The sequence below is a fragment of the Nycticebus coucang genome, chromosome 22 (assembly GCF_027406575.1).
Source record: "Nycticebus coucang isolate mNycCou1 chromosome 22, mNycCou1.pri, whole genome shotgun sequence".
NCBI classification, from domain to species: Eukaryota; Metazoa; Chordata; class Mammalia; order Primates; family Lorisidae; genus Nycticebus; species Nycticebus coucang.
In genome coordinates, this window is record NC_069801.1 from 33,535,904 (window position 1) to 33,556,092 (window position 20,189).

Consider the following 20,189-nt stretch of genomic DNA (forward strand, 5'->3'; position numbering starts at 1 on the left):
TCCGTGTTCCTGAATAGGCTTCATGAATGTACTGACAAGGCCACCTTATATCACCTAGTATCCTTTTGTGTGCTTTTTCCCCCCTTTAAGTCCCCATGTTTTAGACTTTTAATCCCAGTAAGGAACTTGTTCTCCCATTATCTGTTAACCAGACATACACATCCTGCCAATCAGAAGGAAAGGATAAAAGAAAGAAATTAACACTTGTTGAGTACCAACTGTAAGATTTGTTTTGTACATACACATTTTCTCACTAGATCCTTAGGATAACATTATGAATATTGGCTCAGAGAAGTAAGTGACTGGCTCAAGGTTACACAGCTAGAGAGAGAACTGGATTCAGACCCTGATGAGCCTGACTCCAGGTATATACAGTACCTGCTATGCCTTTATCTCTTGCTGTTAATCAGCATGAGCTCACGGTGTTAACGTGTCCAGTACTAATTCTGCCACACTGGCTGAATATAGCAAATCACTTACTCTGAAAGACTCTTACAACTTTTTTTTTTTTTTTTTTTTTGTAGAGACAGAGTCTCACTGTACCGCCCTCGGGTAGAGTGCCGTGGCGTCACACGGCTCACAGCAACCTCTAACTCCTGGGCTTCCGCGATTCTCTTGCCTCAGCCTCCCTAGTAGCTGGGACTACAGGCGCCCGCCACAACGCCCGGCTATTTTTTTTTGTTGTTGCAGTTTGACCGGGGCTGGGTTTGAACCCGCCACCCTCGGCATGTGGGGCCGGCGCCCTACTCGCTGAGCCACAGGCGCCGCCCAAGACTCTTACAACTTTGAGAGGCTTCAGGCCAGCAGCCTAAGGCAGAGGCTCCTTGTAGGAATATGGTGTGAGCATGAGGGCAGAGTTCTGGCCAGCCAGGAAGGGAGAGGTATTGTGCTGGCCTCAGTTCACACCCTCTCCTCTGAGGCCAGGGCTATTGCCCAAGGAACACCTCACCTGAGGCCACCTGGTAGCTTGGTCCAACCACTGGCGTTCCTAGAGTTACACTATGTCCTCAGGTGGCATGGCTCTCTGAGCCAAGGGTGACGTTACTCTGCAGTCAGACTCTTCCAAAAAGAGTGGGACTCTCTTCTGGGAGGGCCTTGGGGGAGTCTAGGATGAGAAGACGCTGGAACATTGGTTGGGGGAGAGAGGGTACAAGCTGTCCCAACTCAGTCCCCTGAGAACTGAGGCTTGGCATCACCTAGCACAGGGGGCGTCTCTGTGGAGTAGTCCATAGCCTCATGAGACCAGATGGAACCGGCTGGGAGGCTTCTCATGCTCCACAATTGCCCAACCAGCATCTACACAGGAACTGAAGTCAAGTGACTTCAAGGACCCTCGGATACTTCCTCCCCAAAGAGCCTCTCTTGGGACCCTTGAGAGTTCCTCGTCCCTATTTTCTGCCCTGCCTCTCTCCACAGGGCAAACAAAGGAGCAAGTTGAGGAATAGGCTGAGGCATCCCCAGCACAGCAGCTATTCCAGGAAGGCTCTGCTCCAAGGCCTGCTCAGCTCTCACCTCTTCAACCTGGCCACTCCCACAGAGCACTACCACCTAGGAGATGGATCTTCTGAGTGACTGGCTGAGCCAAGTGTGTTTCAAGCCATGGACATGGCTCCTTTTTTCCCAGAAGTCAGAGAGCAGGACTGGAGAGATCTTACCACTGGATAACAGACTACAAGCCACCCAACCTGGCAACACCAGCACCTGGTAATTATGCCCCTGGCAGTGTCCTGCTATGCCAAAAATACCACTTTGAGTCACTGACATAAATCTAGCCCCTAACCATTCATATGGAAGTTTTCTCCCATTTGACATAAGTGGCCTTACTTGGTGAGATTTTACCCAGAGTACTAATAATGAAAATTATAATAATGATAATAAATCTTTTTTTCTTTTTTTTTTAGACAGAATCTCATTTTGTCACCCTCAGTAGAGCGCTGTGCTGTCATAGCTCGCAGCAACCTCAAACTCTTGGGCTCAAGGGATTCTCTTGTCTTTTTTTTGTACAGTCTCACTGTACCGCCCTCGGGTAGAGTGCCATGACGTCACACGGCTCACAGCAACCTCTAACTCTTGGGCTTAAGCGATTCTCTTGCCTCAGCCTCCCGAGCAGCTGGGACTACAGGCGCCCACCACAACGCCCGGCTATTTTTTTGTTGCAGTTTGGCAGGGGCTGGGTTTGAACCTGTCACCCTTGGCATATGGGGCCAGCGCCCTACTCACTGAGCCACAGGCACCGCCCGATAATGAATCTTTTAAAATGCTTACCATGTGCTATGCTTATGCACTCCACTTAATCCTCATGCCAACCCTATGAGATAGTTACAGTTATCACCCCATTTGATAGATGAGGAAACTGAGGCTCAAAGGCAGTCAGTAATTTGCCCAAGAGTAAACTGTAATGGTAGAGTTGGGCTATGTAGCCAGGTTACCTGAATGGGATCTCTGTACTTCTTTCTGCTGCCCTGCCTCCCAAGAAGCCCAGAGGATGTGGTGGCCTCTTCAATGGCCTCAGATGAGTACACTTGGGCATATAAAGAAGCCCACTATGCTAGGTTTGGTATCCCATGAGGGTAGACAGGTGGACAGCAACAAGGGGAGCTCTTTCTAGTTTTTGTATCCTAGGCTATGAAGCTGGGCTAGACCCAGAAAGGATCAAGGACAGCAGGGAGGATGGTCCCACCTCAGAGTAGGGAACTATTTGCCCTTCAGGGAGAAGTCTTTGTTAAATTTGTTAATTGCTATTCTAGATGGAAAGAATGTTTCTGCAAAGAATGGGCCCAGGTTTCTGCTCCAGGCTCCTGAAGCTAATAGAGCTGGTAAGATTGCCTTCTGCCCACCATGGACTGGAACCTCAGCAAAGCCTCTTGGGCTCCATACATGTTATGAGTAAGGAGGCAGGAAGGAGAATATCTGGTGAGGGGTGGTGGTGGTGTGGCCGGCAATGGAGCCACTGGTCAAGACAGTAGGCACCTGGAAGACAAAATCTCTAAATGACAAATCAACAACAAAGCTCACTATCAGAAAAAGGGGCCTCACTCTGAGTTTATAAAATTGAATTCCTGCTTCCCCTCTCTTACCCTCAGTTTTATCATCTGTAAAATGGGGTTAATATAAATGACCCTTTCAGTTACCTGGCTTCATAGCCCAACTCTACCATTATTTGTAGCCCACTCTACTCAGTGGCTAAATGCTATATATAAAGCATTTAGCACAATGATTGCCCATCATACCATTGGTGCTTCATAACTGGGGGCTGTTGTATTGGCAGTGCCCTGATTCAGTTTATGATGAATGAGTGTCTCTTGTGTGTTTCATGGCAATATGGCTGGTGAAGTTGAAGTTGTAAGGGATAGGCTGGATCTAAATTGAGAGTGAGAGAAAACAGTAGGCCATAGATCCAGCATCCAAAACAATGTCGACAGGCTGGAATAAGCAAGATGACATTGTTCTATTGTAGCTTCAAGACATTACACAAAGCAGAGGATGAGGGAGAGACCTGACTTGACCTCAACTCCAATAAAAAAGGATCTGAATGATTTACTTGACCACAAAACCTGATGGGAACTAATCATGGGAGAGAAAGGCTCTGAAGCCCTGCAGTCTTAGGCTGCATTAACAATGTGTCGCGTCCAGACTGGGGAAAATAATAGGCCTATTGTGCTGGCTTGGTCAGGCCATATCTGGAATCTTGCGTTGCTACACTGGCAGACTGGAATCAGGCCAGGAGGGGGACCAGCCCAGCCGCAGCTCCCAGGCACTTGTACTAAATGCGTCTTGTGCATTTCTTGTTTCATGCGCCAAACAACTTTCTTAGGTAGCTACTATTGACATCTCCATTTTACGTACAAAGAGGTTAACTTTGTCCAGGGTCAACCACAAAGCCTGTAAATGGAGGAGGGTAGGGTTTTTCCAAATGGGTTCCTCTTGTGCTTGTACCTTAGGGAGGAAGAATGAACAGTCAATCACGGAACACATATTGATTAAGTTCTACTATGGGTCAAGCCCTAAGCTAGTTGCTGGGGTTACAGCAACTAGGGAAAGGTTATGGTTCCTACCTTCATGGAGCCCACATGGTTTGGTAAGGAGTCCAAATTACCTGTGATGTGGTGTGATTCTATGAGAGTGAAGATTTTAGGGTTAAAAGGGCTCACAGAGTCTGCCTTAGCCAACTCAAGCCCAGAGAGGGGAAGAGAGACAGAACAGTGTCAGGTTAGAAGCAAGGAGCCCAGTCCCTGCCCTTTTCAAGATATTTCACTGCCTTACTGGGGCTCTCTTCTCTTCCGCAGTGGCCAAAAGCTGTGGGCCCAGATTATCTGCTCGCTAGGGCATATGAGGGAGCTTGGTGTGGCCATCTTGGGGCAGCTGCAAGGAGATATTTAAAGAAAGAAAAAAGGAGCATGACATCAAGAACCACAGTAACAGGAGTGAGTGGTCTTTGAGAGTCCCAGCAGCCCCTTTGCTATCAGATAAAACTGGGAAGACTGGGGTGACATTGGCATAAAGGGTCTGCCTCATCTCTGGATAGAGGCAAAATTATAGCCTTCTTTTCTGGCATCTGTGTCAAACTAATGTCCTCCCATCTTCTTTCAAGGACCAGATTACCCTGCACTCTCTTTTTCCAAAACTTTCCTTGATTGTTTCAACCCAGAGTGCCTCTGTAGCTGGGCACCTCCCAGGGCTTCTTTGTCGGGAAGACACATGCACCCCATTCAGTCTGCTGTCATTTATGCTGAGAGAGAGAGCAGGGCTGTTAAGAACCACAGCTTTGGGCTTGGCACCTGTGGCTCAAGCGGCTAAGGCGCTAGCCACATACACCTAAGCTGGTGAGTTTGAATTCAGCCCGGGCCCACCATACAACAACAATGACGGATGCAACCAGAACATAGCTGGGCATCTGGTGGGTGCCTGTGGTCCCAGCTACTTGGGAGGAGGAGGCAGGAGAATCGCTTGAGCCCAGGAGTTGGAGGTTGCTGTGAGCTGTGATGCCAAGGCACTCTACCCAGGGCGACAGCTAGAGGCTCTGTCTCGAAAAAAAAGAAAGAAAGAAAGAAAGAATCAGGGCTTTGGAATCAGACAAAACCTTCCAGGCCTGGCTCTGCCACAAAACAGCTGTTTTCGCTTCTCTGAGTCTCCCTTTCCTTGGCTGTAAAATGGGGATAATAATAGTACCACCCTCATTTGGTGGTTGTGAGGACGGAAAGAGATCCACGTTGAGCCTGGAGAAAGCTACCCATAAAAGGCCACTGTTGTTATCATAGTGTATTAGCGGCTGCAGCCCGGGCAGGGCCTCATCTTTCTCCCCCATAACACAGATGCCAACGGCAGGAGGAGGGAACGGCAGGTCCTGCGGGACCGGACAGCGGACACTGGTTAGAAAAAGTGCCAAACTACATCCTCCAGGCTTGGAGAAAGAGACAAGTTCTGACTCCAGATTTTAAAGGGGGCAGTGGTGGGCTCCCGCGCTCCTCCCTTTCCTAGTTCTGGGGGTCAAAAGTCACGGGCTATAGATTTTTAGCCAACGCAGGGTGAACTCACTCTGTGGGACCTTGGGTAGGTCACGTTCAGCCTAGGGCCTCTGTTTCCTAGTGCGCGTCAGGGGGTCTCGCCGGCCTTCTCCAGTCGCTAGCAGCAAGCGCAGCCGGATGCAGGTTCTGGGGCTTTGAGAACGTGGCTCAGTTGCAGAGCGCCGCCGGGCAGGGGTGGGGGCGGGAGGGCCGGCGAGCGAGGGGATTGGCTGGAGATGGCACAGTAGGGCTCAGGGATTGGCCTGATCCGAGAGGGCAGGGCTGAACCTTTAAGAGGAGCGGAGGGGGCGTGCAGCCGAGTGCGTGTCTCGCCTGCCTACTGGGCTTATAGTGTGCTGCGACTCTAGCAGCGGCAGCTACGAAGGGAGCCCGGGGAGAGTGGAGGCCCACAGAGCACAGGAGCATCCCGGCGTCCTAGTCCCAGCGGCGTGGCCCGCGGGTCATGGCCAAAGGAGAGGGCGCCGAGAGCGGCTCCGCGGCAGGGCTGCTGCCCACCGGCATCCTCCAAGCGGGTGAACGTCCAGCCCAGGTGAAGGTGAGGACCGGGAACCGCGAGTGAAGGGCAAGTGTGTGTGTGTGTGTGTGTGTGGGGTGGGCTGGCTGAGATGGAGGAAGGGGGGACATCGGGGGATAGGCCTTGTCCGGATACAGTCGAGATAGCCAGGGACAGGATAGCCGCAGGCAGGCCTGCGGGTGGGAGAGGGCCGGGGGATGCCCGGGGGGGACAGAGGATGATGGAGGAGGTCGGTAGGCGCCGGCGCCGCCTTTTGCTCACCTCTACTCCTTATCTCTGCGAAAGGGTTCCGCCGGCTGCTCCACGTGGTGCCTTGCTCTTCTGTGCTGGTTTCCGTTCTTCTGTACTTAGCGGCTGGAGTTTGGCGTCCTGGAAGCTGGCGACACACCAGAAATCTGGGAACCCCTTCCTTAGTTCCCCATCTCTCACCCCTTACCCCCTTACTCTCGCGCCTCAACTCTGTTGCGAGGGCCGCTCACATTCATTCATAAGAACAAGGGCTCTGCTCTTAAAGGAGCCGCATTCCGATCTGTGTGAGTGTGGGTGTTCACAGGCAACGGTGCTTTGCTCATCACTACCATCGGCCCTAGGGGACTTACTGAAAGACTGAATGAAAAAGGACTGAATGAAATCAGGGGCGGGGGGAATAGATCTCAGGCAGCAGATATCAATAGGGAGGTGACTGACTGCCTTTTCCTTTTAATTTTATTAACTGATCCTTGGAAGGAGTGGGGGTGAGCAATTACACTGTTACTATGTATGACTAATCTCTACTTTGCCTTGGCAACCCCAACCTCCCTAGTGCCCCACCCAGAGAAGGTCAAGTCCTGCACCTGGAGTTCTTTCCTTCCCTCTCCAAGGCCCCCTAGGAACTAGGGGTGTGTGTGTTGTGGGGACAGGGAGTTAGAGGGCAGGACAGCTCCTGGGTTTGTCTGAAGCTTTGGCAGCCTACAGGGCCCAGGGAGCTCTGGGGCAGATGGAAGGAACAGCTGTGCCTGCAGCTAGCTGGGCTGGGCCCCTACCACTTTCTAGAGCTCTCACCAGTAGGCAGGTGGATCCTGGCCTCTGAGCTGGGGCAGGAGCCTGGGCTGGGCTCAGGCAGCTCTTGGCAGCAAAAGGATTTTCAGGTTGTGACAGCTGGTGCCGGGTGGGGACAGGTCCATTGCTGAAGCATGTTCCCCTTCTGTAACTTGGAAAGGAGCAGTGGCTGAGGCCTTGGCAAGAGTTCTTTAGAGATGGTGGGCTAAACTTCCTCAGAATCTGGAGGAGGGAGGTGGCTTAGGGGCAACTTCCTCAGGAGCATGAATTCCCTTTTTCCCTCACTCAGGGCCCTGGTTGGGCCAGACAGTATAGCAGGGACCTGGAGGCCCCTTCTAGGGAGCCCCTTCCCACCCCGTTCCCACTCAGACACTCAGTAACAATACTTTTTTCTTTGTGGTAAAGGAGATCTTCATGGGTGGGACAGGGCAGGGCAGAGTCGTTCATCCTGGCAAAGTTGGCTAGAGGGGTGGTCTTGCATCTGGAACCTTCTAGAATGGAGGCCATGATCTTGGGCTTCTTTTCATCCTTTCCTCTTCTTCCCAGAAAGAACCAAAGAAGAAACAACAGTTGACCATTTGCAACAAGCTTTGCTATGCAGTTGGAGGGGCCCCCTACCAGGTGACAGGTTGTGCCCTGGGTTTCTTCCTTCAGATCTACCTGTTGGACGTGGCTCAGGTGAGTATCCTGAGCCCCCCAGGGCTCCTCCAGTATCCTGAGGTGGGAAAGACTGGGTACCCCTGGATAAGTTCACTCAGTTTTCCCCATTTGTGGAATGGGACCAGAAATTCCTCCTTTGCTGCCTCTCAGAGTCATAGTGGATGAGAAATGAGAAGACTTTGGAAAATATCCAGGAGGGGCATCTATCCACCCCAAGAGTCTTAGCTGACAAGCAAGGTCTAGCAATTCCTCTTTGCTTGGCAAGAGCAATAGAGCCTGTAGGGGTAGGTGGTAGTGTGAGGGAGAATGAGGTTTGCTGGTGACGCTGTTCTTGGAAGAGATTGGCACACCATGTCCCTGGCTGGAAGACAGTGAGCTGGCTTGGCACTAAGATCAGTGGATGTTCCCAGGCTTGCAGACAAGGTACCTCCCACCTTTACCTGAGATTCACAGGTTAGTGGACAGAGGGGTTCTCAAGTGTTAGGACAAGTTGGAGTGCCCCAATACATAGGGTCTTTGAGTGGGAGAGGTACTTAGGATGAAGCAGGGCTACTTTGTGCTTTGAGATGTCTTGGCCAACAGCCTGGCATCCTGAGAATTCACCCTGTCCGCATGGGAGAGTGAGAAGCTGAATAGCCATGGCTACCAGGGCTCCTTCACTGGCCATCTTCTCTCTGTAGCATCTGACTTGTCAAGAAGGGCATCTTACTTGTATCCATTTACAGGTGGGGAACAATAAGCCCCAAGAAGGACAAATGACTATTCAGCAGCTAGTTTTTGAGCAACTCCCATAGGCTGGGCCCTGATGGGGTATGAATATGAGGAACTGTGCAGGATAAAATCATGTGGTAGTGAGTGGGGTGGGGGTCAGACTGGGAAGACTTCAGTGTAGGGGAGAATACCAGCTTCCCAGGGTAGTAGCATAGCAGGGCTTTGATGGATGGGGAGGAGTCCAAAGAAACTATACTTAGGGCCTAGAGGATTTGGGGGAAGGGGAAAAGGAGAACAGCTTGAGTGCATAGTTGATAGGTCACTTTTGTTGTTGTTGTTGTTGTTGTTTTGAGACAGCGTCTCAACTTTGTTGCCCAGACTAGAGTCCCATGAAGTCAGCCTAGCTCACAACAACCTCAGCTCCTGGGTTCACATGATCCTCCTGCCTCAGTCTCTTAAGTAGGTGGGACCACAGGTGCCAGCCATAATACCTGGCTAGTTTTTCTATTTTTAGTAGAGACAGGTTCTCACTCTTGCTCAGGCTGGTCTCTCAAACTCCTGAGCGCAAGCAATCCACCTGCCTCAGCCTGTCAGAGTGCTAGGATTACAGGTGTGAGCCACCGTGCCCAGCCTAGATCACTTTTTGGAAAGCACCTGTAGATTCCTTTTCTATACTCAAGATAGACCTTGACCCTATAAGAGGGAAATTATAACTCCTATTATATAGATGGAGAAACTGAGGACTATCATTGTAACCCAGTAAATGCTTTTTCTGGTGTCAGGTGGTCAGGGCTGTGAGAGGGAGGGAAAGAAATGTTTCAGGATTCATTCTAATTGGTGGGAATGTTTTCAAGGGCAGTGCAGGGGAGGAAATAAGAGGCCAGATCTGGGAAAGCTTGTAAGGAGGCACACAGTGCTACTGTTATCGGAGAAATGCTATTAACAAGGTGAGTGAAGATGGTGAAGGCCCACATGAGAGCAGCACAGGGTCTCAAGGGCCTGGCTGAGGCAGGGAGAGGGAGCCCCTCCCTGCATTTGCCTGCAAATGAGGGTTCAGGTGAGTGGAAGGATGAGGGAGTTTTTTTGTTTTCCCTGTTTCTATTTTAGGTGGACCCTTTCCCTGCCTCCATCATCCTATTTGTGGGCCGAGCCTGGGATGCTTTCACAGACCCTCTGGTGGGCTTCTGCATTAGCAAATCCTCCTGGACCCCCCTGGGCCGACTCATGCCCTGGTGAGTAGATGAGGCTTCTTCAAGGTGGCAGAAGATGGGGCTTCCAGCATGTCTGCCCCTTGGTCCTTCCATCTGGCTTGTCACAGGCTAGGGAGTGAGGAGGAGGAATGACGCAAAAGCCCAAGGGTGTTGAAACCCCATCTGCGGTCTCAGCTGCCCCAAGTACTGGGACACCCAGCTAGTTCATTCTCAGTGTGGCCAAAGGGCTAGTTAGGCAGCTTGCCCCAGCCCCGGCCCCATTGCTTCCCCAGGTCTACTCACTCCCCTTGGTGAAGCTGGTATTTTATCACCTTTTACTGTTATTTCCCGTAGTGGCACAGGTGGTCTGCAGAGCGGTTGACTTGCTTTCCTACTTACAGCTGTGTAACCTTGAGCATGTCACTTAACATCTCTAAGCCTAAGTTAATTCATCTGTAAGATAGGGGTCATAACTACATCTGTCTCACAGAGTTATGGTGAGGATTCAATTTTTTTATATTTAAAGTAGTTAGAACAGTTCCCAGAACATACTGAGTGATATATAATTGGGCACCTCTTCAAGATGCCTCCTGGTGAGACCCATAACCTCTGGCATCTTGGATGATATAAATTCCCTTTTCTCTTGGAACGCCTGCACTACTCAGCCTCGGGCTGTGGGGCAAGGTGTTGGGGGGAGGTAGAAGCATAGATCAGACAGCAAGGGAGATACACAGGACAGGCTGTCAGGCTGGGGCTCTAGTTCCCTCCAGGACTTCCTGCTTCAGAGGGTGGGGGGGGGTATACCCCTTTCATCTCCAGCCCATCCAGGCCCAAGTGGGCGCCTTCCTGCCCCAGGGGCGCCCATACCTGGTCTCCGGCCTTCAAAGCTCTTCCCGCAGCCCCCGTCCCCCCACAGCTTCCTTTCCCACGAGGCCCCCCACCCACACCAATCCTGCCAGCTCCTGGCTAAGGCCCAGGTTGGAGCCTTTGATCCAGGCTTCAGGGCCAGGGGCAGGACAGGCTGCCTTACCTGGGCAGGCTGCACAGGGCTCCCTGGGCACCCATAGGACTTGGCCCTGTGCCCGTTTCTCTGGCAGCCAGTGGAGGGCGGGGCTCTGCTGCCACATCTCCTCATGAGGCTTAGCCAATGGCAGGCAGCTGCTGGGCCAGCCCAATGGAGCCGGGTTACTCACAGTCACACTGGGCTTCTCAGCTGCCTATGAGCAGAGAATGGGGTGTGTGATGAAGAGCCCTTGTTCTCTGAGGGAACATGGATTCGGGAAGGGTGGAAGCAGGAAGGGCCTCTCTGTGGGGAGGGACATGAGGGCTTCTTGCTGGGCAGGTGTGGCAGCCAGCTTGGGGAAGCTGCTGGGGACCTTTCAGACTGTTTTCTGATTTAGCAGGTATCTGCATGTGTGTGCTCACCTGTCTGTGGAGCCTATGTCTGAGAGCACACAGGATGACTCATGGGCTGATGTGTTGCCGTGTATGTGGCCTACCAATCCAGACTACAGTTAGGACCGGGCCCCTTCTCAGGCCTGGAGACCTGGCACTCCCTTCCTTTCAGCATAGGAAGAGGCTGGGCCTGTCAAGGTTCCCTCGGGGCAGCCCCTGCTGTAAACCTACATTTAAATTCTTCAAACCACCACAACTTTGACATTCACGTTGCTGGATTTCCCCAGGCCATCTTGTGAGAGACAAGCTGTCACACATGTGGCAGGCTGGGCCTGAGGTCTGATTCCCAGCCCACTGCTTTAGTTCCCTGGCTGTGGCCCGTACTAGTTACCACATGCTGGCTCTCCTGCTAAGCTTCCCTGATGTGATAATTGTAGCACTTAGTGTCTCCAACACTGTCTGAAATTTTAGTATCAACTTATGTAAGTCTTAAAATTACTTCAACCCTATGAAGTAGAACCAAAGTCCTTACAATGGCCTGTAAGGAGTCCCATTTCCTCTCCTACCTCATCTAATTCCATCTCCCTTGCTCACTGCAGTTCAGCCCCACCAGCCTTGCCATTCCTTAGACCTGCCTGGCTGCTGCCCAAGCACCTTTGCACTGACTATTGCCCTTGCCTGGCCCACTCTTGCCTCAGGCATCTGCAAGACCAGCTCCCTCCTCTCACTTGAGTCTTGGCATAGATGCCACCATTTCAGTAAGACCTACCCTGTCTATCCAGTTGTGAATTGCACCCCATTCGAACCCTTTGTGGCCTGCTTTATTTCTTTTCTCCATAGCACTTACCTCCACATTATATGACCTTTTGGTAAAGCTGGTAAAATATATCTAACATAAAATTCATAAAACCATCTTTCTTAATTCTTTCTTTTTAGAGATTGTGTCTCGCTATATTGCCCAGGCTGGATTCAAACTCCTGGGCTTAAGCGATCCTCCTGCCTCAGCCTCTCACGTAGCTGGGACTACCACACCTGGTCATTACAACCATTTTTAAGTATACAGTTCAGTGGCATTAAGTACATTCACATTGTTGTAACCACCACCATCTTCCATCCCCAGAACATTTTCCCCTTCCCAAATTTAAACTCTGTACCCATTGAACACTTAACTTCTCATTCCCCTTACCCCTCATCCCCTGGCAACCACCAACTACTTTCTGTCTCTATGAATTTGACCACTCTAAGCATCTCACACAAGTGAAATCATACAATATTTGTGTTTTGCATCTGGTTTATTTCACTTCTCATAATGTCCTCAAGGTTCCTCCATATTATAGCATGTGTCAGAACTTCATTCCTTTGTAAGGCTGAATATATATATAACTTTTAAATGATTTTTACTTTTTCTATTTGCCAACTGGAATGTAAGTTCCACAAGGGTGAGGATTTTTTTGTCTCTTCTGTTCACTGATATATCCTAAGTTATTAGAATAGTGCTCCTGCATTTAGTTGGCACTTAATAAAAATTTCATGAGTAAATGCTGAGTGTAAGTTATGTGGTATTACTGTTCTCACTTTACAGATGAGGAAATGAACCTCAGAGAAGTTAAGTAATTTGCCCAAGACTAAGTTATTTATAGTTAGTTGGTAGAGCCAAAATTGGAACTGAAATATGGCTCTCAGCTGCCTTTCTAGACAGACGTCACTAAGTTAGACCATCCTGAGGCCTTACCCCTGTGGGGTGTGGGACTCACACATGGCCCCCAGTCCCAGGTTCCTCACTAGGCCCCGTCCCCCACGTGGCCCCTCCCCCCTTCCCTGTGTGTTTTTGAGAGAGAGAGAACAGTTGATGAGCATGCATTTGTGGGAACACATGGGTGTTAGGGTTGCTGCTTCACCCCTTGCCCCCACCACTGAGGTCTTAGCCTCCATTCACAGCCCCCCCAGCTCACGGGAAGCTGTGTCTCTGGAGCCCTCACTCTGAACAAGACACGGATAAGATTCAGGGTCTGACCTTATCACACTCCCTGCTCAGGATTTTGGTTCAGAGGCCCAGTCTCTGCCTTTCCAGGCGTGGCCATTGGCCTCTTCCCAGATGCCCTGGGGTGGGTGCATTCAGGGGAAGGAGTTTCCTTCCTAGCTTGTACTCTGTGAAGCAGAGCAGTCCCACTGGGCCTGGCTCCTGGGGTCCCGGCATCCAACCTCTACTCAGACCCTCCCCTTCCTCAGGATCATCTTCTCCACGCCCCTGGCCATCATCGCATACTTCCTCATTTGGTTCGTGCCTGACTTCCCGCAGGTCCAGCCCCTTTGGTACCTGCTTTTCTATTGCCTCTTTGAGACGCTGGTCACGGTGAGTGTGGGCACCTCCCCTGGATATCTCTGGGGGCAGGGATGAGGGTGGTCCCTGGAGACGCCAGGGTTGTTGCCCAAAGCCACATCTGTCTGTCTATCCACCTGACTGGCCAAGGGCCTCTCTTCTGTGCCAGTGTTTCCACGTTCCCTACTCAGCCCTCACCATGTTCATCAGCACAGAGCAGAGTGAGCGGGATTCTGCCACAGCCTACCGTAAGTCTCTCCCAGCCCACCTGCCCCACCTGCCGGAGACCCTCCCGCCACATGCTTCTTCCCTATGGGCCTAGCTCTCTGCTCTGCTCTTGGGCATGGGTATGAAACCATTCTAAAAATAAATTACTCCCTTGGCTTGGTGCCCTAGCTCAGTGAGTAGGGCGCCAGCCACATACACTGAGGCTGATGGGTTTGAGCCAGGTCTGGGCCTGCTAAACAACAATGACAACTGCAACCAAAAAATAGTTGGACGTTGTGGCGAGCACCTGTAGTCTCAGTGACTCGGGAGGCTGAGGCAAGAGAATCACTTAAGCCCAAGAGTTTGAGGTTGCTGTGAGCTGTAGTACCACGGCACTCTACCAAGGGTAACATAGTGAGACTCTGTCTCAAAAGAAAAAAAAAATTACTACCCTTATTACTCAGGTGAGACCCACAGTGGGGCAGGGACTTACCAGAAGCCACAAAGAGTAAGGCCATGTGCTCAGGCTATGGTGCTGGCTGCTCCCCCCACTTATACCCACCCTATCTGGAGCTAGAGCTGGGCCCCATCCATCCTTCCTCCCTGGGCCCACAAGCCATGAGGATCCTCCAAAAGACCTCCTTTTCACTGCCCAGGGATGACCGTGGAGGTGCTGGGCACAGTGCTGGGCACAGCGATCCAGGGGCAAATCGTGGGCCAAGCAGATACACCTTGTCTTCAGGGCCCCAACAGCTCTGCAGTGGCTTTGGGAAGTGCCAATCGCACACACAGCACCACCTCACTCAGAGACACGGTGAGGCCCCCGCAGGGCAGGGATCTGGGGAGATGAGGAACGATGAGGTGGTTTCCAGGCATCTTAAAAACAGCAATAACAACTGATGTTTATTAACTATTGGGCATTTGAGGAACCTACCTGTTAATAGGCCCAATACACCTACTTTGCAGATAAGGAATCTGAAGCTTAGCGAGGCTGAATTTGTCCAGGGTCATAGTGGCAGTGAATTGTGGAGATTTGGGAAGATTTGAACTAGGGCTCTCAGACTCCACACCCTGGGCTCTTTAACATTTTGTCGATCTGAACCATACTCAGTCTTTGGAAGCAAAACCAGGCCCAGCATGTTACTCTCATCCCAGAGATGGAGACAGCAGGCCCCCAGAGGAGAAGGTACTGGCCCAAGCTCATTGAGGAGCTGCTGGGAGACTCGACTGATTGTCTCTCTGTATGTTGTTTCACCTCCTTTATAGCAAAATGCATACTTGCTGGCAGCAGGAGTCATCGCCTCCATCTACGTCATCTGTGCTGTCATCCTGACCCTGGGCGTGCGGGAGCAGAGAGGTGAGGGGGGCCTTGGGAAGGGGTGCAGGCCCTTACATGGATAGCTGTGTCTTTCTGGCCCTCAGGCATTGGTAGGGCCTTCTGTGCCCCCCTCATTGTACTGTCCTCTCTGGCCCCCAGAACCCTATGAGACGCAGCAGGCTGAGCAGATGTCTTTCTTCCGGGGCCTCCGCCTGGTCATGGGCCATGGCCCATACATCAAGCTTATTGCTGGCTTCCTCTTCACCTCGTTGGCCTTCATGGTGAGTGGGGGCTTGACTGCTCAGCCTGAGAGGCGGGTAGACAGAGGACTCAGGATGTGATGACATCTGAGTGGGTGGAATGGAGGTGGGGTGAGCAGAGGTCTCTGGAGCGTTTTGGGGGTGGCTCAGTCCCAACCTTAATCTCTTTTGCATTTCCTGCCATGTCCCCCAGCTGGTGGAAGGGAATTTCGCCTTGTTTTGCACCTACACCTTGGGCTTCCGCAATGAATTCCAGAATCTACTCCTGGCCATCATGGTGTGTGCAAGCAGAGTGCAAGAGTGGGCGGGCAGCATGGGCTGAAATGGTAGTGGGATGGTTCTTTTTATAATAGAGGATGTTTCCTAGACTCATTCAAGGTCATGAAGGGATGAGGGAGGCTTCTCAGAATATTTGCTTGGACCTTGCATAGGTAGGACTGTGAGAGAAAGTTTGGGGTTGGATGTTAAAGTAGACAGCACAGCAAAAGCCAGGGTATGGATGCCAAGAAACTCGTGGAACTTTGTGCTCAGAAGTATTAGAAGGCAGGAGATGCCATCCATTAGGACCACCTTCTGCTCCCTTGGGAAGCTTTCAAAGGTGCCTGTCAACTTCCTTGCTGCCCAGATGATATCATCTAATGCTCTTAGGGAGGGCTGGGAGTACCTTCGGGGTCTTGGGGAGGGCAGGAGGGGTTCTGTGGCTCTAGCTCACCCCCCTCATGCCCATTGTCCATCCACAGCTCTCGGCCACGTTCACTATTCCCATCTGGCAGTGGTTTCTAACCCGGTTTGGCAAGAAGACAGCTGTATACATTGGGATCTCAGTGAGTGGGGCTGAAAGGGTAGGGCCTAGATTGAGCTGGGGGTTACCAGTTATGAGTTGACTCATCTTCCTTCTCTCCCCTCCCCTAGTCAGCAGTGCCATTTCTCATCTTGGTGGCCCTCATGGAGAGTAATCTCATCATCACATACGTGGTAGCTGTGGCAGCTGGCATCAGCGTGGCAGCTGCCTTCTTATTACCCTGGTAGGTATATACAGGCCCGTCTGGGTATATTCCCCAGCGCTTTACTTCACGGAAGCTCCTTGGGAAGAGTTCTATGGGGGCTCCTGCTCTTATAGACCATTCTGTGGGTCTAGGTTGGAGCGGGGCCAATTCTGCTGTATACGGTTGCACAGGTTCCCTAGCTGGGGTGGGAAATGGGGGCTAAAATGTGGCCTGTATTCCATTTGCCAAGCTGAGCACCCAGAATGGGGTAGTTCGTCTTGGAGGAGGATGTCTCCTTTTCTTATTCACATGAACATGTCCTCCCCGCCCTGAGCTGTGTACCTGTGGTGGTTCTGCACGCACCCAGAGGGCCACCTCGTCTCATTGACAAGAAGGCACCATATGGGTTAGTGCGGGTCTGGGGTTGCTAGGTGGGTGTGTCCTCATGGCTGCCACCACTCTGCACAGGTCCATGCTGCCTGACGTCATTGATGACTTCCACCTGAAGCAGCCCCACTCCCATGGAACGGAGCCCATTTTCTTTTCCTTCTATGTCTTCTTCACCAAGTTCGCCTCTGGAATCTCATTAGGCATCTCCACCCTCAGTCTCGAGTGAGTGGGATGGGGTCCCTGGGGCCTGGCTCTGCCAGTCCTACCCCAGGACCCCCTCCTCACCGCTGCCCTGCCCCCTGGGTCCCATAGCTTTGCTGGGTACCAGACCCGCGGGTGCTCCCAGCCGGCAGGCGTCAGGTTTACGCTGAAGATGCTGGTGACCATGGCGCCCATAGTCCTCATCCTGCTGGGCCTGCTGCTCTTCAAGCTGTACCCTATTGATGAGGAGAAGCGGCGGCAGAACAAGAAGGCCCTGCAGGCTCTGAGGTGAGAGTGGGGGGGGACAGGCCAAGGGCAGACTTCCTTCCCATACGTCTTCTCTCAATAGCTCCAACACTTAGCCATTCGCCAGGTACTGTGCTAAGTGGTTTTACATTTACTCTTTCTTTTTTTTTTTTTTTGAGACAGAGTCTCACCCAGTTGCCCTGGGTACAGTGCCATGGAGTCATCTTAGCTCACAGCAATCTCAAACTCTTGAGTTCAAACTCTTGCCTCAGCTCCCTGAGTACCTGGGACTACAGGTGCACAACATAACGCCTGGCTAATTATTCTATTTATTTATTTTTTTTTTTTGTAGAGACAGAGTCTCACTTTACTGTCCTTGGTAGAGGGCCGTGGTGTCACATGGCTCACAGCAACCTCCAGCTCTTGGGCTTAAGTGATTCTCTTGCCTCAGCCTCCCGAGCAGCTGGGACTACAGGTGCCCGTCACAACGCCCGGCTATTTTTTTGTTGCAGTTTGATCGGGCCTGGGTTTGAACCCGCCACCCTTGGTATATGGGGCTGGCGCCCTACTCACTGAGCCACAGGAGCCGCCCCTAATTTTTCTATTTTTAGTAGAGATGGGGTCTTGCTCTTTGCTCAGGCTGGTCTCGAACTCCTGAGCTCAAGCAATCCACCTGCCTTGGCCTCCCAGAGTGCTAGGATTATAGGTGTGAGCCACCGCGCCTGGCCTACATTTTTCTTTCAACAGATAATTATGGGATGCCTACTGCATGCCAGGCATTAATCTAGCAAACTAAACAAAACTGTCCAGCTCAGTGCTTCTAGCTCAAGCGGCTAAGGCGCCAGCCACATACACCAGAGGTGGCAGGTTTGAATCCAGCCTGGGCCTGCCAAACAACAATGACAACTACAACCAAAAAATGGCCAGGTGTTGTGGTGGGCGCCTGTAGTCCCAGCTACTGGGGAGGCTGAGGCAAGAGAATCGCTTAAGCCCAAGAGTTTGAGGTTGCTGTGAGCTGTGATGTCACGGCATTCTACCCAGGGTGACAGCTTGAGGCTCTGTCTCAAAAAAAAAAAACCCTCTCTGTCCTAGAAGAGCTCTTAGTTTGTGGTCTTCTGTAGTCCTCTAGGTGTCAAATTCCTGGATTCCCACTCTGTGGATGAAGAAATTGAGGTTTAGCTAGGAGAGTGACTATTGGCCCAGCTGATAGGAATGGCGTTGGGGCTGAGGCCTGCACTCTTCATTGTCTTCCTGGCACGTGGGCCCTCAGGTGTAGCCTGGGCTCTACCTTTCAGGAGACCAGAGGTTGGGGCAGTTAGTCCTGCCATCCCATCAGCCAGCCCACATCAGAATATAGTTCTAGAGTTTGCAGTGTCTTATAAGCAGCAAGAACAGTAAACAGACCAACCAGCAATTTCTGGGCTGAAAAGCGAGAAGGAACAAACTCTGCATCCTGCGGTTTACACTAGTCTCACGGCTGGCTAAGACTGTGGGGCCAAGATCCTGTGAAGAAGGAGGCAGGTGGGGCGGGGGAGGGGTAACGGCTCTTGCTCCAACCCTTTTCTTCTGGTTCTGGCAGGGATGAAGCCAGCAGCTCGGGCTGCTCTGACACAGACTCCACAGAGCTGGCCAGCATCCTCTAGGGCTTGCTGTGTTGCTGAAGCCACCATGCACAGGTCCTATGTCACCAGACTACGAGAGGGATCACGACCTATTTTCCTGCTCGCTGAGCAGCTGGTCTGCAGGTGCCAGGAAGGGAACCAAAGACTAAGAGTAAGCGAGCCCAGGCCATCCGCTGTGCCCACTGTGGGACCGCCACTTGACGGCTTCCTGCCTCCCCTCTTCCTGCCTGTGGGGCCGAGCCCTGGGGCTGTGACTGTGAATATGCCAAGGACTGATCGGGCTTAGCCCGGAACACTAATGTAGAAACGTTTTATACAGAGTCTAATTAATAACTTAATGACTGTATATAGCGATGTGTGTGGATGTATATGTCTGTGAGCTATTAATGTTATTAATTTTCATAAAAGCCAGAAAACGGAGCTTGTCTGTGTCCTCAGCCACTCACTGAGCCTCTCTGTGCCAAAAAAAATTTTTTTTTTTTTTTTTACAGTTATGCCCAGGGCTGGGTTTGAACCCACCACCTCTGGCATATGGGGCCAGTGCCCTATTCCTTTGAGCCACAGGTGTGGCCCACTGTGCCGAAATTTTATTTTTTTCATTTTTTTGCAGTTTTTGGCTGGGGCTGAGTTTGAACCCGCCACCTCCGGCATATGGGGCCAGCGCCCTACCACTTTGAGCCACAGGCGCCGCTCTGTGCCAAAATTTTGATAGTGAGAGGGTACACGGAGCCCCAGGTGCCACTGGGCAGGAAGAGAGCAAGCATCTGGAGGTATTATAATAAGCCTCACCTGATGTTTATGACATGCCTACTCTGTACCAGGCACTGTGTGGAGGCTTTGCTGGTTCCCTCATTTAACCCTGAGGTTAAACCATCTTGCTGAGTCAGGACTGTCCTTTTGAAAGATAAGTAAACCAAGCTCCAGTATAGAGAAGGACTTGGTGAAAAGTCACTCAGCCAACAGTGACCTAACTGGAATTCCCTCCCAGCTCTAAGAGACTCTAGTACCTTAAACCCACTGTCCACTTACCTGTGTCTGAGAGTGACTGGTGAACTGGCAGACACACAACTGCCATGCCTGGGCCTGTGCTCTGTGCTTTCTGCCCAGTGCCTGCCTGAGTCTGTGATCTGGGCCCTATAGTGTTTGTCCCTGAAGACTTGTGATTTTTTCTTCCAACACCGTTGGAAGGGAGGATATACCTGGCTAGATGTGTTTGTGCCATATGAGGGAGGATCTCACTACTGGTGTGCTGGTAGGTAAAAAAACAACCATCAAGCCAGGCATGGTGGTTCATGCCTATAAGCCTAGGCACTTTGGGAGGCCACAGCAGTGGATCGCCTGAGCTTGCAAGTTCTAAACCAGCCCGAGCAAGAGCCAGACACCATCTCTTAAAAATAGCCAGGCATTGTGATGGGTGCTTATAGTTGTAGCTACATGGGAGACTGAGCCAAGAGGATTGCTTGAGCCCCAGAGTTTGAGGTTGTTGTGAGCTATGACGCCATGGCACTCTACCACGGGTGACAAAGTGAGACTCTGTCTCAAAAAAAAAAAAAAAAAAAATCTAAAAATCAAAAACACTTGTGGTAGGGAAGCCCTAGATTGTACA

General features: G+C 51.4%; 1 protein-coding gene and 1 long non-coding RNA gene across 4 annotated transcripts; one reads left to right on the forward strand and one right to left on the reverse strand.

Moving 5' to 3' along the window:
* Positions 1 to 2,726: 2,726 nt before the first annotated feature.
* On the reverse strand, positions 2,727 to 6,411 carry LOC128574497 (uncharacterized). The gene is made up of 3 exons (XR_008376811.1): positions 6,301 to 6,411; positions 5,536 to 5,657; positions 2,727 to 5,020 (listed from the first exon to the last, which is right to left on the reverse strand). It is a non-coding gene; the product is annotated as an uncharacterized LOC128574497 (long non-coding RNA).
* MFSD2A (MFSD2 lysolipid transporter A, lysophospholipid) lies at positions 5,798 to 19,003 on the forward strand. 3 transcript variants are annotated; one of them, XM_053575058.1, is made up of 14 exons: positions 5,798 to 6,060; positions 7,624 to 7,755; positions 9,556 to 9,680; positions 13,263 to 13,386; positions 13,523 to 13,601; positions 14,217 to 14,374; positions 14,827 to 14,917; positions 15,038 to 15,159; positions 15,332 to 15,415; positions 15,879 to 15,962; positions 16,051 to 16,163; positions 16,593 to 16,736; positions 16,827 to 17,003; positions 18,541 to 19,003. In XM_053575058.1, exons 1-14 carry the CDS (start codon positions 5,968 to 5,970, stop codon positions 18,602 to 18,604), a joined length of 1,590 nt encoding a protein of 529 aa, XP_053431033.1. In that variant the 5' UTR covers positions 5,798 to 5,967; the 3' UTR covers positions 18,605 to 19,003. The 3 variants fall into 3 exon arrangements, with proteins under 3 accessions (XP_053431033.1, XP_053431034.1, XP_053431035.1); XM_053575060.1 differs by lacking the exon at positions 5,798 to 6,060 and adding an exon at positions 6,476 to 6,572; XM_053575059.1 differs by lacking the exon at positions 14,217 to 14,374 and having other exon boundaries at positions 5,800 to 6,060; positions 13,333 to 13,386.
* Positions 19,004 to 20,189: the final 1,186 nt, after the last annotated feature.

What these genes read in the sequence shown, in the direction of transcription:
- MFSD2A (XM_053575058.1), top strand. Translation starts at nt 5,968, where the DNA reads ATGGCCAAAGGAGAGGGCGCCGAGAGCGGCTCCGCGGCAGGGCTGCTG. An exon ending in TCTTTGAGACGCTGGTCACG is followed by an intron (nt 13,387 to 13,522) that starts GTGAGTGTGGGC and finishes CTTCTGTGCCAG; the next exon opens with TGTTTCCACGTTCCCTACTC. An exon ending in AAGGCCCTGCAGGCTCTGAG is followed by an intron (nt 17,004 to 18,540) that starts GTGAGAGTGGGG and finishes TGGTTCTGGCAG; the next exon opens with GGATGAAGCCAGCAGCTCGG.